Genomic DNA, 15,454 nt, shown 5'->3' with positions numbered 1-15,454 from the left:
CACTATTTATGATAGCTAGAACGTGGAAGCAACCTAGATGTCCACTGACATATGAATGGATAAAGAAGTTCAGGTTCATATGCACAATGGAGTATTTCTCAGCCATATAAAGGGACACATTTGAGTAAGTTCTGAAGAGGTAGATGAACCTAGAACCTATTATACAGAGCAAAGTAAGTCAGAAAGAGAAAGACAAATATCGTATTCTAATGCATATATACAGAATCCAGAAAAATGGTACTGAAGAATTTATTTACAGGGCTGCTGCTGCTGCTGCTGTCGCTTCAGTCGTGTCCGACTCTGTACGACCCCATAGACGGCAGCGCACCAGGCTCCCCCGTCCCTGGCATTCTCCAGGCAAGAACACTGGAGTGGGTTGCCATTTCCTTCTCCAATGCATGAAAGTGAAAAGTGAAAGTGAAGTCGCTCAGTCGTGTCCGACTCTTAGCGACCCCATGGACTGCGGCCACCAGCAGCAGTGGAGAAACAGACATAGAGAATAGATTTATAGACCTGGGGAGAGGGGAGGAGAAGGTGAGATGTATGGAAAGAGTAACATGGAAACTTATATTACCGTATGTAAAATAGCCAACGGGAATTTGCTGTATGACTCAGGAAACTCAAACAGGGGCTCGGTATCAACCTAGAGGGGTGGGATGGGGAAAGGGATGGGAGGGAGGTTCAAAACGGGCGGGGATATATGTACACCTATGACTGATTCATGTTGAGGGTAGACAAAACAACAAAATTGTGTAAAGCAATTATCCTTCAATAAAGAATACATTAATTTAAGAAAAAACATCCCTCAAAAAAGATCCTGCCGGTCACAACTAAGACCTGGTGTAGCCAAATAAATGAATTAATTAATAAAATTTATTAATAAATTTTAATAAAGTTAATAAAATCAATAAGTTAGTAAAGTTAATAAAATAAAAATGAGTTAATAAAAATTTCTTTAAGAAAGTAAAAGAAGATAAAACCAAAAAAATAGGTTGTACAGACAACTGTGTACATCTATATTTAATATTATATACTGGCAGTGCATCAAAAAAGGTCTTAAATGGTACCATTAGCACAAGAGCAGCAGGCAGGGGTAAAAGTGAGAAGAGGGACGTGGAGGAAGAGGAAGCAAAGGGGGACTTGGGCTCTGTGATTCATTCATACACAATAAGCACACATTTCTTAGAAATAAAATGAAATGAAAGCACCAAAGTGGAAACTGTCTGTTCCAATCTTGACCCAAACCAGGGACGCCTACTTGGAGCCACTTCAGGCCCTCAGCATGCCCACCACCAGGGTGTAGGGAGCTTCCATGGGGAAGCACCACCCTCTGGACTCACCCCTATCCAGCCCCTCTACCCTCACAACCTGGAGGTCCCTAAGTGAAATCATCTTAGGGTCCCAGTCCCTAGTGGCTGAGATGGTAAAGAGTCTGCCTGCAGTCTGGGAGACCTCGGTTCGATCCCTGGGTGGAAAAGATCCCATGGAGGAGGAAATGGCAACCCACTGCAGTGTTCTTGCTTGGAAAACCTAATGGATGGAGGAGCATGGCAGGCTACAATCTGTGGCATCGCAAAGAGTTGGAAATGACTGAGCGACTTCAATTTCAGTTACCTGCAGGCATGAGGGAGAGTGGAGGACCCTCTGGATCCAGTAGAAATTTCCACCTCTATGACTCATGACCCCCTGTCTGGTCCATAAGACATTCCTTCTTGGTATCTCTGAACCACACCACCCTGCTGATTCATCCACCCTGATGCAGCCTGCTCACCTGGCCCACAACCCAGTGCCAGTCCCTCACTTCCTCCAGTTCTCCTGCCTCAGGGTCCCCCGGCATACCACCCCCTGGGGTTGTGTTGAGGGTGGAAATGGACCAGAGCAGACTCACCTTCACAGAGAACACCCCCTCACTACTCCCACCCCAAGACCTGGGAAACAGACTGACAGCGCTGACCAAGGCGGTGTCTCGACTGCAAAGTGAGGTAGCAGGTATGCAGCAGGCTCTGGGGGAGGCAGGGCCACACTGGCCGCCAAATGAGCCAGCATCCTCAGTCGCTCCATCACCCAAGTGCACAATAGCTTCGAGAACCTGGGACCCCCATTCCTGAGACCCCGGAGCAATGCCAGGGTTGGTGGAGTCCCAGGGCTCCTCAGAAACTGGGTTTCTGGACACTAGAGGGGAGGGGCTCAGGCTCCAGCTTCTGGGGAATCTGGACCCTCCTCCCCAGCTCACATGTTACTGTACTGGGAGCAAGAATCAGTGGGGGCTGGGGACCTGCCCCAGGAGGCAGATCTCGATGCCCAACAGGGTCTTCCATGGGACTGATGCAGGGGGAGGGTCCCTTTTTCTGTTGCTGACTAGAGCAGCCTAGAGAGCTGAGGGCAGGGGTCACTTCATAGGCGCCACTGCTGTTTTTCTTGCCTCAATAAAGTCTCTGCTCTGGAGCACAAATGTCTCCAGTTCAGTTCAGTTCAGTTGCTTAATTATGTCCTACTCTTTGTGACCCCATGAATTGCAGCACGCCAGGCCTCCCTGCCCATCATCAACTCCTAGAGTCTACACAAAACCATGTTCATCGAGTTGGTGATGCCATCCAGCCATCTCATCCTCTGCTGTCCCGTTCTCCTCCTGCCCCCAATCCCTCCCAGCATTAGGGCCTTTTCCAATGAGTCAACTCTTCACATGAGGTGGCCAAAGTATTGGAGTTTCAGCTCAACATCAGTCCTTCCAAAGAACACCCAGGACTGATCTCCTTTAGCATGGACCGGTTGGATCTTCTTGCTGTCCAAGGGACTCTCAAGAGTCTTCTCCAACACCACAATTCAAAAGCATCAATTCTTCGGTGCTCAGCTTTCTTCACAGTCCAACTCTCACATCCATACATGACCCCTGGAAAAACCATAGCCTTGACTAGACGGACCTTTGTTGGCAAAGCAATGCCTCTGTTTTTTAATATGCTATCTAGGTTGGTCATAACTTTCCTTCCAAGGAGTAAATGTCTCTTAATTTTATGGCTGCAATCACCATCTGCAGTGATTTTGGAGCCCCTCAAAAAAAGTCTGACACTGTTTCCCCATCTATTTCCCATGAAGTGATGGGACCGGATACCATGCTCTTAGTTTTCTGAATGTTGAGCTTGAAGCCAACTTTTTAACTCTCCTCCTTCACTTTCATTCAGAGTGTGTTAATCTCTGTCTCATGGTGTTTTGAGATTGCCAATCCCGAAAATGAACCCTGGTGGGAGAGGACACACAGAAATGGCTTGCTCTGGGGACCCGATGTCCTGGGCTTAGGCTCCTACTTTGAGCTCCTTCAGAAGTTTGATTGAACTGAGACAGGGGTGTGGGGTGTGGGGGGTGGAGGCAGGGGTCCTAGTTTGAAAACAACCTCTCTGACTTCTTTCCTTGGATCTGCATTTCTTGCCAGACAAATGGCTGAGGAAGCCATCTGTCCCCCTTCCTGCCTTCTGGGCTGTTGTGAGGAACCTCTAGGTCTATTAAACCGTCTGGGGTTGCAGGCTATGGTGTGTGACAAGGATGTGCACCTGGACCATGTCTAAAAGTGATCAAGAAGTCATTCATTTGAGTCCCTGAGTCCCATAAAACCAAAGCAGGGCAGAGAGTCCAGTCTCATGAAACGAACCAGTCATGAAATTTGATGTCACCATACTGCAGCACTGTTTAATGGAGTAGCCATCACAGCACTATCCTTGCTTGTTCCCAGGAGTCCCCACCACAGAGCGGGCTCCCTCCACCCTACCATGGGCTCAAATCCCCCAATATCCTGGTTGAAGACATGCCTGCTAAGTCTGGGTCTGAAACCACCTTCTTGCTTCTCCAAGCTCTTTGAAGCTTCCCTTCTTTCTTTGGAGGTCACATGTTCCCAGGACTCCTAAGTAGCAGGCACTGAATGTTCAGAGCCCAGCTCCTAAGAGCTGGAACCCCCAAGAGGCCAAGAGCAGGGTCTTCCAGGACAGCAGAGAGAAGGCCCCCTTGGAGAGTGAGTCTCCCTGCCCTCCTACTGCAGAGAGAAGAAAAGGCAGTGAATGGTCAGCAGGGCCATGGGGGAGTCAAAGAGCCGAGGGAGGGACCTGATGGTGACTCACTTGGCACAAACTCACAGCTTGGCCTCTTCTTCTCTGCAAAAGATACCACAGTGAGGCCTCCAGGTAGACAGACCCTCACACTCCAGACTTCCCTTCCCTCCAGGCCCTGGTACAACTATTCCCAATTCAATCCATCTTCCCCTTCTCCCAAATATACTTCTGACTTCCCTTCCTCCTCCTTCTTCTAGTAAGTCTTCCCTTTTTGCCTTTCCATCCCTGCCCCACCCTGGCCCAGTCACTCTGTCCTGCTTCAGCACTGGGGAATAGCACATGTGCGTCCCATCAACCCACTACGCCCACGGCCTCCTGGGATCTGAAGCAGCCCTCCTGCCACTTTCCTCTGCTTATTGCCCTCCTTAACCAGGTTCTTTTGGTCTATTAGACTGTGTAGCAGAAGGAAAATTTTGAGAACATTTGGAGAATCTTCTAAGAATATTCACACATGCAGAAAGCACTTATCTGACTGCCACTGAGCTGGCAGAACCTGAGTCACAAAGAAAAATATCTCCAACTAGCTTCTGGCCCTCAACTTCCTCATTAATGACGTGGGTCTCTTGAAGGCCCTGGGGACTGAAATCAACTGGGGACCTCCTGGCAGTCCTGCTTCCCTCATGCATGGCTCACCACCCAGATAGGCGCAGTTAAAGTGGCTGCACATCTGATCACTGCTCGAGAGAGTCATCAGGCTTTTGTTTCCATCCTTGGAGAAGTTGCTCACCACGAAGACTTCATATGGGGGGATCAGCACCTCACGCTCCTCAGGAAAGACAGACAGGGCCTGGATGGGGGCTCCAGAGCAAGTCCTTAGAGAGAAGAAGGTGGCACTACCAAATCCGCAGGCCACTGCCTCATCCAGTGAGCTGGAGGCAAACTGGCCCAAGCGGATAGAGTCCCCCACACTCTTGGGTACAAAGTGAATCCTGCGCACGCCACGGAACACCTCTTGCCTGGGTTCCCTGCTGCAGCCCCCACCACCCCGCAGCAGCTGCAGGGCCCGGGTCAGGTAGAAATGCAGAGCCTTGAAAGGGAAGTGCTTCATGTAGGACTCCCAGGAGCCACCGCCAGTCCGCACAGCCTGGTTTAGCTCCCGGTACAAAGTGTTGGATGAGTTGGTGTAGACCATGATGGCAATTCCATGCTGGCTTCTGAAGCCAGGAGGCAGAGTGAGCCCTGCACGTTTTTGTTCCCAGGCCTTCTGGGCTGTCTCCCAGGACTCCCGCAACCGAGTATGGTTGGCCATCTCCTTCTCTAACAGAAGCACTGCTTTCTCCTCCATCTCCTCCGAGCAGCCCACATAGGCATCATCGAATGTATCTGGAGCCAGGCTCAAGTACTGGATGGTAACACCCTGGGCATATGGAGGTAAGGAAGAAAGGGGCCACACAGAAAAGTGTATAAGTTCAGGGTACTGGACTAAGGTCCTAGACACAGATTATTTCAGAAACCCGGAATCTCTTTTCTATGCTCAAATATCTGAAGTCTGATATTTGGCAAGACCTCAAGGGTTTAAATAACAGGCAATGAAGTCAGAGAGACATTGGTTCAAATCTTGAATTCACCACCTACTGCCTGTAAGATCTTGGCCAAGTCTCTGGGCTTCAGGTCCTGCACTTATAAAGTCAGTATACTTCCAACCTCACAGGGTTATTGTCAGGACTGCATATAGATCTTAACTAACTAAAAGGGGTCATCTATCATTAGAGAGGTTCCTGCACTTGGTGGAATGTGGCGCTGGGTGACTTCCAAGCACCATTCTGGCTTTAAGACTGTGTGCCCATGACATACAAATATGCCCTCAATCTCCAATGACCTGGCCCCATGCCCAGCCTGACTCTTTCCCTCTCCCACACAGGTATGTAGACACCACACTAGGGCCCTGTCAGCTCTGAGACTCAGTCCTCCTGCTCTAGAAGCCTGCATCCTCCTGGGCTGGGAGTGGGGAGGAAGTCAAGCCCTGGTCTGGAAGGGGCTGCAGGAGGGTAGTACACTTAAGTAACCCTAAGGAGAGTGTGCAGGCTGGGCCCCGGGTGGGAGATGGGAAGTGAGAGGAGGAAGCTGAGGCTGTCCCGAGGGAGGAAGGTATGAAGGCAAGAGGGTCACAAGAGGAACTGTGGAGTGGAGGTGGGGTTCTGGGACATGGAGTGGGAACTTGGGGCTCCCTGAGGGTGTGGAGGTTCCTGAGAGGAAGCGGATTCAGAGGATGACATCCTAGAGAAGCGTCCCTGGGAGGGATCTTTGAGGAGTCAGGTCCCGGGTCCCACCCCCCCAAGTATTCCCTTTGCTGCAGCAGAAGGCTCTCCCCAGTTACCTGCCCAGGGTCATAACGGCGGACACCACTGCTGAGGGTGTAGAAGCTGAGGCAGCTGAGGCTTATCAGCAGAGTGGCTTGTATCATTCTTGCTGGATTTTTGGAGGGTGAGATCCAGATGAAGGTGGGACCAGCGATGGTCTTTCTTGGCTTCAGTGGGCTGGGGGACAGAGACTTGGAGCGTTTTTTCTCTGGTGTGAGGGATCCCTGGTCCAGGACTTGGCCCGGCAGTGCACGGGCTGGTCCAAGGGCACGTCTAAGTGAGTGGACTCAGCTTGGATCATATCATCCCCCACTTCCACCCCAGCACAACCATAGCCTGTGTTCCCCGCCTCCTGATTCTTGGGGTTCTCAGAGCCATCTGCCCAGGAATGATAAAGTAGAAGGGTAATGATGGGTCTGCTGGAGTGGGGAGGGGACAGGGGTCAGGGACCCACCTGGAGGCAGCAGAGGCTTATTAGAAGGAAGAGTCAATTCTGATTCCACGATGGAACTGTTTCTTTGACTTGCTTTTTGTTGCTTCAGTTTTTATAATCATACATACAGTCCTGCCTCAGAGAACCCTGCCCCTCTGCCTGACTGTTAAACTAAAATACCTCTGTTCAACTCACAGGAAGAGAAGCTGACCTTTCCACCAGTGAATGGCTGCAAAAAAAGGAGAGATTAACACACTTTTTCTACAGGCTGGGCGTTTCCTGCAAGATGTTTTGTAAGACTAACAGCCCTTTTTACTTAACTTCCTCACCACCTCCCCCTCTCTATTCTGCCATTTTACCTTGTTCTTCACCTCCCCCACCCCGCTCTTTTATAAAAGAACCTGACATACGGACCCCATAAGTAGTTAATTTGAGACATTAGTCTGCCATCTTCTCAGTCAACTGACTTTCCAATAAAGTCATATTCCTTGCCTCAACACTTCATTTCTCAGAGTTATTGACCTGTCAGGCGGCAAGCAGAGCGAGCTTGGACTTGATAACAGGTCGAGAGAGGGAAGGAGAACTGAAGCTTCTGCATGGCAGGGGCTGAAGTCTGCACAGACGCTGCGCTGTGCTGTGAACCGGGAGTCCCGAGGGTCAGCCAAGTCCGAGGCTAACTATAGCATCAAAACAGTAACCTGATACCCATACCTCTCTTCCCCCAAAACAGAATCGGGCTGAATCCCTTCCCAGGGACTGCGAGGTCTATCTCCAGGATGCTTTTCTCCCTGCAAACCAGAGCTAGAGGAGGAGAATTGTGAGATGTGGTCTGTCCCTTGGGTGGGCCCTTTCGGCCATGGTTGGAACTCCAAGGCACTAGGCCAAGGGAACCCAGAGGGCTCTGCCTGCTGAGAGGTCACCACTTGTGCACTGTTGTTGTTGTCCTTGAGTCACTAAGTCTTTGTGACCCCGTGCACTGCAGCATGCCAGGCCTCCCAGTCCCTCACTATCTCCCAGAGTTTGCCTAAGTTCATGTTCATTGAATCGGTGATACCATCCAACCATCTCATCCTCTGTTGCCCTCTTTTCCTTCTGCCTTCAATCTTCCCCAGGATCAGGGTCTTTTCCAATGAGTTGGCTGTTCACATCAGGTGGCCAAAGTACTGGAGCGTCAGCTTCAGCATCAGTCTTTCCAATGAGTATTCAGGGTTGATTTCCTTTTGGATTGACTAGTTTGATCTCCTTGCTGTCCAAGGGACTCTGAAGAGTCTTCTCCAACACCACAGTTCAAAAACATCAATTCTTTGGCCATCTGCCTTCTTTATGGTCCAACTCTCACATCCATACATAACTACTGGAAAGACCATAGCTTTAATTATACGGACTTTTGTTGGCAAAGTGATGTCTTTGCTTCTTAATATACTGTCTAGGTTTCTCATGGGCTTCCCTGGTGGCTCAGAAAGTAAAGAATCTGCCCCCAATGTGGAAGAATTTGGGTAGGGTAGATCCCCTGGAGAAAGGAATGGCAACCTACCTCAGTATTCTTACCTGGAAAATTCCACGCACAGAGGAGCCTGGTGAGCTACAGTCTGTGGAGTCGCAAACAGCTGGACATGACCGAGAGACTCACACACACACACACACACGCTAGGTTTGTCATAGCTTTCCATCCAAGAATCAATTGTCTTCTAATTTCATGCCTGCAGTCATCATCTGCAGTGATTTTAGACCCAAGAAGAGAAAATCTGTTGCTGCGTCCACCTTTTCCCCTTCTATTTGCCATGAAGTGGTGGGACTGGATGCCATGATATTAGTTTTTTTTAATATTGAGTTTTTAAGGTGACCTTTTCACTCTCCTCTTTCACCCTCATCAAGGGGCTCTATAGTTCCTCTTCACTTTCTGCCATTAACGTGGTATCATCTGCATATCTGAGGTTGTTGGTATTTCTCCTGGTAATCTTGATTCCAGCTTGTAAATCATCCGACCCAGCATTTCACATGATGTACTCTGCACAGAGGTTAAATAAACAGGGTGACAATATACAGCCTTGTTGTACTCCTTTCTCAGTTTTGAACCAGTCAGTTGTTTCATATAGTTTATTCCACTTATTTATTTGTATACAATTTGCATACGGCCAACAGTTGGGTGACATGTTGTCCAACATCTGAATGGCCCCCACCCACCTCCTTTCTGTTTATACCCCTTCCCTCCAGTAAGCTTCCCTTTCCTCCAGATGCAGAGCTCTCTCTCACATCCTCAGGGGCCAGCCTTGTCCCTCTCCAGACCCTCTGTCCCCTGACCTCTCAGACTCAGGCGACCCCATGTTTATAAACATTAGCCTTTCCCCTCACCTCCTTGGGCTTGCCTATAAATACACTAGCTCTGAGTTTTGGATACCTCGCAGGAGGTAATGAGAGAAGGGGCCAGCTGAGGAATCGGTCAGCAGCTCTGGGAGGAGCTTTCTGGTAGCGTGAGCCTCTGGGGGTGGCAGGATTCCTCCTTCAGAGTGGCCAAGGACTTGTGGATGCAGAAGCTAGTATTTAATAGATGTACTTGCTACTTGCTGTGTCTGAGGTGTGCGTAGAAGGTTAGATTCACCCCAGGGCCTTGTCCTGGTGTGGTTCTTTAATTCAGACCCATCTTCTTTCCCCTATCCCCTCAGGTTTGCCAGACAAAGAATTTCCTTCATCTAGAATCCTGCTTCCTGTAGACCAAAAAGGAAGAGAAGCTGTGTCCAGGGTTGAGAGAGGGAAATGAAAAGAGGGGCATCCCAAGGAGTTCCCTGGTGGCCTAGGGGTTATGATTTAGGCATTCACTGCAGTGGCCCAAGTTTAATCCCTGGTCAGGGAGCTGAGATCCCACAAACCAAAGAGCATAAACAAAAAGGAAGATAGGCAGTCCAAAAGACCAGACTGCTTGTCAAAGACCACAGAAGATCAAGACAAGTTCTTTTGTTCCCTCCCAATGAGACTGGCCCCCCTAAGCTCTCTAAGATTAGAAATCAGGAGTCACTCTCCCGTTCTCCGTTACTGTGAAAACAGCATCTCACCTACGTATCCTGATGCCTCTCCCCCTAGGGGGTCCTGAGCACTGACAGTTGCTGGAACAGAAGGCACTATACTCTACTGTCTGGACAAATAGGCCTGCAGGGACACAACACGGGGCCAGACCTGTTGGCATCAGGGTTTTCTCCTCTCTCCATCCTCTGGCTTTGGGGAATTGCTTCACTTATCCCGAGACCTGGCACCCCAAGAAAGACCCCAAGAGATGGAGTCAAATCTAGTCATCGAACAATGGTCTGGAGTGAAGTGGAAAGTCCTCCAAGATCACATGGCCAGTCAATGCTGGAGTTGGGACCCAGACTATCTAGTTTGGGATTTCTCCTTGCTCCTCAGGTGAGTCTCCATGCTCATCTGAAAGCATCGATGAGATACTCCCTGAGGCCAGGGATGCTGAATGTAGGACCAAACCCAGTGGGAAGGCACTTGTTCCAGCTTGAATCCTTGATTTGTCTCTGGATTCAGGGATTCCCTTTTTCATGGGAAGAGCTCTGGCCCAAAGAACCCTGAGCAGAGGCTAGTATTCCTGAGCCTAGGGGATATATCCAGAAATAGATGGGACAGCGTCACATTTCTGAGCAGCTGTGTGGGAGAGGCACAACGGTTGTGGGATTTGACAGTATAAAAGAGAAATCTGCCCTCCTCCTCCCCCGGTGACTGTCACTGGAGACCAACACCAGCTTCCCCACCACAGAGCAAGTCTAGGTAAGGGGCACACGACCCTCCTCCTGGGTACTTGGCAAGAAAAGCTGTTTCTGAAACAGGAAATATGGGCTGTTAGTGATGGAGTCATAGCAATCATTAGGAAAAGTTTCAGGAAACCTTTTCTCTTTGTCTGTTCAGGCTGCTATAACAAAAATACAACAAAGCAGGTAACTTATCAACAACAAACATTTATTTTTAACAGTTCTGGAGGCTGGAGGCTGAAAGTTTAAGATCTGGGTGCCACCCTGGTAAGATGAAGGCTTTTCCAGGTTCATAGCCAGCACCTCCCCCTGGGTCCTCACAGGTTGGAAGCTGCTAGGGAGCTCTGTGGGGTCTTTTATTACAAGAACAAAATTCCAGTCATTAGGGCTCATGAACTAATGAACCAATGATTTCCCCATGACTCACCTTCTAATACCATCACATCAGGCATTAGGGTTCCAGCATTTGAATTTTGGGGAGACCCATTCAGACCTTTGCACATTGGATGGAGAACTTTGGGATACTTAGGGAGGTTTGAGGCCATTGGGTAATTTGGGGGTTTTTAGGAAGGGACATTACATTGCCTACAAAGGTCCATCTAGTCAAGGCTACGGTTTTTCCAGTGCTCATGTATGGATGTGAGAGTTGGACTGTGAAGAAAGCTGAGCACCGAAGAATTGATGCTTTTGAACTATGGTGTTGGAGAAGACTGTTGAGAGTCCCTTGGACTGCAAGGAGATCCAAGCAGTCCTTCTAAAGGAGATCAGTCCTGGGTGTTCTTTGGAAGGAATGATGTTGAAGCTGAAACTCTAGTACTTTGGCCACCTCATGTGAAGAGTTGACTCATTGGAAAAGACTCTGATGCTGGGAGGGATTGGGGGCAGGAGGAGAAGGGGACAACAGAGGATGAGATGGCTGGATGCCATCACCGACTCGATGGACGTGAGTTTGAGTGAACTCCGGGAGATGGTGATGGACAGGGAGGCCTGGCATGCTACAATTCATGGGGTCACAAAGAGTCGGACATGACTGAGCAACTGAACTGAACTGAACTGAACTGAGGAAGGGATTTGGAGCTATATCCCCAGTACGGAATGTTCATCACAGGCCTGGATGAGGGGAAACCGACAAGAGAAGTGCCCTGAGCAGGATGACAGGAACGACAGAAGGGTAGAATCTGGGGAGGAAAAGGGGTTGCCAGTGCCTCCACTTCCTGGCCTTCCAGGCCCTTCCCAACACTCTGATCCCCACACCAAACATGAAATTTGATGTCATCACAGTGCAGCATCCCCCGACATCCTGGTTGGAGACATAGCTGCTAGGTCTGGGTCTGAAACCACCTTCTTGCTTCTCCAGGCTCTTCAAAGCCTCCCTTCTTCATATGGAGGTCACATGGTCCCAGGACTCCTAAGTGGCAGGTCCTGAACTTTCAGATCCTTGTTTCTAAGAGCCAGAATCCCCAAGAGGCCAAGAGCAGGGTCTGCCAGGAAAGCAGAGAGAAGGCCCCCTTGGAGAGTGAGTCTGCCTGCCCTCCTGCTAGAGAAAGAAGAAAAGGCAGTGAATGGTCAGCAGGGCCAGGGGAGTCAAAGCAAGGGAAAGAGGGGCAGGAGGGTGACTCACTTGGCACAGACTCACATCTCGGCCTCTTCCTCCCTGAAACAGACAGCACAGTGAGGCCTCCACGTAGACAAACCCTCACATCCCAAACTTCCCTTCCCACCAAGCCCTGGCAAAGCCACGTCCCATCTCAATCCAGCTTTCCCTTCTCCCAAATATACTTCTGACTCCCATTCCTCCTCCTTCTCCCAAGAAATCTTCCCCGTTTGCCGTTCCATCCCTGCCCCACCCTGGCCCCAATCCCTGGGTCCCTTCCTCAGCACTGGGGAATAGCATCCGTGGGTCCTGTCAGCCCCACTACACCCAGAGCCTCCTGAAGCCGCACTCCTGCCACTTTCCTCTGCTTAGCATCCTCCTTAACTAGGTATTTTGGTCTATTAGACTGTATAGCAGAAGAACATTTTGAGGACATTTAGAGAATCATCTGAGAATATTCACACATGCAGTAAACCCCATGGGGCCTTGTCTGAGTGGCTGAACCTGAGACAAAGAAAATAACTTCAGCTAATTTCTGGCCTTCAACTTCCCCATTAGTCACATGGGTCTCCTGAAAGGCCCTAGACATTTAAGTCAACCAGGGGTCTCCTGCCAGTCTTGCTTCCCTCATGCATGGCTCACCACCCAGATAGGCGCAGTTAAAGTGGCTGCAGATGTGATTGGTGCTGGAGAGAGTCACCAGGCTGTGGGTTTCGTTCTGGAAGAAATCAGTAACCACGAAGACTTCATGTGGGGGGATCAGCACCTCATGCTGCTCTGGAAAGACAGATAGGTCCTGGATCGGGGCCCCAAAGCAAGTTCTTAGGGAGAAGAAGGTGGTATTACCAAAACTGCGGGCCACTGCCTCATTCAGGGAGCTGGAGGCAAACTGGCCAAAGTGGATAGAGTCCCACAGCCTCTTAGGTTCAAAGCGAATTGTGCGCACGCCTCGGAATACCATCTGCCCGGGTTCCCTGCTGCAGCCCCCACCGCCCCGCAGCAGCTGCAGGGCCCGGGTCAGGTAGAAATGCAGGGCCTTGAAGTGGAACTGGTTCATGTAGGACTCCCAGGAGCCACCGCCTGTCTGCACAGCCTCGTTCAGCTTCTGGTGCAAAGTGTTGGATGAGTTGGTATAGAGCACAATGGCGATTCCATGCTCGGTTTTGAAGCCCGTAGGCAGGCTGAGCCCTGGACTTTTTTGCTCCCAGTACTTCCCAGCTGTCTCCTAGGCATCCCACAGCCAGGTGTGGTGGACCATCTCCCTCTGTAGCAGATGGACTGCCACCTCCTCCATCTCTTCCGAGTAGCCCACATAGGAATCATCAAAGGTGTCTGGAGCCAGATCCAGGTCCTTGGAGGTAATATCCTGGGCATATGGAGAAAAGAAAGAGAGGAGCCACACAGGAAAACATGTAAATTCAGGGTACTGAACAGAGGTGCTGTGGGCAGATCAGTTCAGAAACACAGAATCTCATTTCTATGCTCAAATATCTAGAGTGTGAACTTTGTCAAGAGCTCAAAAACTTAAATAATAGGCACTGAAGTCAGACAGATGTGGGTTCAGTTCTGAATTCTCCAGCTACTGACTGTGAGATCTTGGGCAAGTCTCTTAACTTTTCTGGGCTCAGGTTCTCCCCCTATACACTGAGGATACTTCCTGACTTCACAGGGTTATTGTCAGGACCGTATATAGATCCTCACTGTGTACTAAGAGGAGTCATTTATCATAAGAGAAGTTCCTGCGCGTGGTGAGACGTGGGGCTAGATGACCTCCAAGCACATTTCTGGCTCTGAGACTCACCGTGCGGATGACATACAAATATGCAATCAATCTCCAATGACCTGACCCCATACCCAGCCTGACTCTTTCCCTCTCCCACACAGGTGTGTAGATACCACACCACGTCCCTGTCAGCTCTGAGACTGCTCTAGAAGCCTGCATCCTCCTGGGTGGGAGTGGGGAGGAGGTCAAGCCCTGGTCTGGGAGGGGCTGCAGAAGGGTCGTACACAGGTAACCCTAAGGAGAGTGTGCAGGCTGGGCCCCGGGTGGGAGATGGGAAGTGAGAGGAGGAAGCTGGAGGCTGTCCCGAGGGAGGAGGGTATGAAGGCAGGAGGATCAGAGGAGGACCAGTGGGTGGAGGTGGGGTTCTGGGAGATGGAATGGGAACTTGTGGCTCCCTGCAGGGGTGGAGGTTCCTGAGAAGAGGATTCAGAGGATGGCATCCTAGAGAAGCATCCCTGGGAGGGATCTTTGAGGAGTCAGGCCCTGGGTTCCCTGCCTCCACAAGTGTTCCTTTTGCTGCAGCAGAAGGCTCTCCCCAGGTACCTGCCCATGGCTGCCCAGGGTGTGGAGGCTGAGGCAGCTGAGGGTGATCAGCAGAGCCGCCAGCATTATCCTCAGAGACACTTGGAGAGTGAGATCCAGTTGAGGGTGGGACCATCGACTGTGGATTCTCAGTTTTGCTGGGATGGTGACAGAGACTTGGAGCCTTTCTTTCTGGTGTAAGGGGTCCCTGGCCCAGGACTTGGCCGGGCAGGGCATTGGCAGGTCCAAGAGCGTGCGCGTCTGAGTGAGTGGGTGTGGTTTGGATTATAACACCCCCCACCTCCACCCCAGCACAAACTTAGACTCTGCTCCCTGCCACCTGGTTCCTGGAGTGCTTAGAGCCATCTGCACAGGAATGATAAAGGCAGGGGTGGGGATTGAGGACGGGAGATGATTTGGCTCTACTTAGAGTCAGGAGTGGAGAAGGCAATGGCACCCCACTCCAGTACTCTTGCCTGGAAAATCCCATGGATGGAGGAGCCTGGTAGGCTGCAGTCCATGGGGTCGCTGAGAGTCGGACATGCCTGAGCGACTTCACTTTCACTTTTCACTTTCATGCACTGGAGAAGGAAATGGCAACCTACTCCAGTGTTCTTGCCTGGAGAATCCCAGGGACGGGGGAGCCTGGTGGGCTGCCAGATGTCTATGGGGTCGCACATAGTCGGACACGACTGAAGCGACTTAGCAGCAGTAGTAGAAGCAGCAGAGTCAGGAGGGGCCTGGAGTCAGAGACCCAACTGGAGGCGGCCCAGGCCTGTTAGAAGGAGGAGTCAGCTCTAACTCTAGGATGGAACTGTTTCTTTGACTTGCTTTTTGTTGCTTCAGTTGTTATAATTATACATGAAATCCTGCCTCAGAGAACCCTGCTCCTCAGCCTGACTGTTAAACTAAAGTACCTCTGTTCAGCTCACAGGAAAACAATCTAACCCCCATACCAGTGAATGGCTGCAAAAAAAAA

At 50.4% G+C, this 15,454-nt stretch overlaps 1 protein-coding gene and 1 pseudogene across 2 annotated transcripts; both read right to left on the bottom strand.

Moving 5' to 3' along the window:
* Window positions 1-3,661: 3,661 nt before the first annotated feature.
* On the bottom strand, window positions 3,662-7,577 carry LOC618664 (ecto-ADP-ribosyltransferase 5-like). 2 transcript variants are annotated; one of them, NM_001076515.1, is given in 6 exon segments: window positions 3,662-4,021; window positions 4,107-4,139; window positions 4,731-5,454; window positions 6,415-6,574; window positions 6,852-7,059; window positions 7,353-7,441. In NM_001076515.1, coding segments are annotated over 4 exon segments (951 nt in total). In that variant the 5' UTR covers window positions 6,502-6,574; window positions 6,852-7,059; window positions 7,353-7,441; the 3' UTR covers window positions 3,662-3,914.
* A 3,228-nt stretch (window positions 7,578-10,805) lies between these two features.
* LOC784427 (ecto-ADP-ribosyltransferase 5-like) lies at window positions 10,806-14,810 on the bottom strand (annotated as a pseudogene).
* Between the last annotated feature and the right edge of the window lie 644 nt (window positions 14,811-15,454).

The sequence above is a fragment of the Bos taurus genome, chromosome 15 (assembly GCF_002263795.3).
Source record: "Bos taurus isolate L1 Dominette 01449 registration number 42190680 breed Hereford chromosome 15, ARS-UCD2.0, whole genome shotgun sequence".
NCBI lineage: Eukaryota > Metazoa > Chordata > Mammalia > Artiodactyla > Bovidae > Bos > Bos taurus.
This window is presented reverse-complemented; position numbering and strand designations above follow the sequence as displayed.

What these genes read in the sequence shown, in the direction of transcription:
- LOC618664 (XM_015474768.3), bottom strand. Translation starts at nt 6,501, where the DNA reads ATGATACAAGCCACTCTGCTGATAAGCCTCAGCTGCCTCAGCTTCTAC. An exon ending in GCCGTTATGACCCTGGGCAG is followed by an intron (nt 5,455 to 6,414) that starts GTAACTGGGGAG and finishes CCATATGCCCAG; the next exon opens with GGTGTTACCATCCAGTACTT. An exon ending in TAACTGCGCCTATCTGGGTG is followed by an intron (nt 4,140 to 4,730) that starts GTGAGCCATGCA and finishes TATCTTTTGCAG; the next exon opens with AGAAGAAGAGGCCAAGCTGT.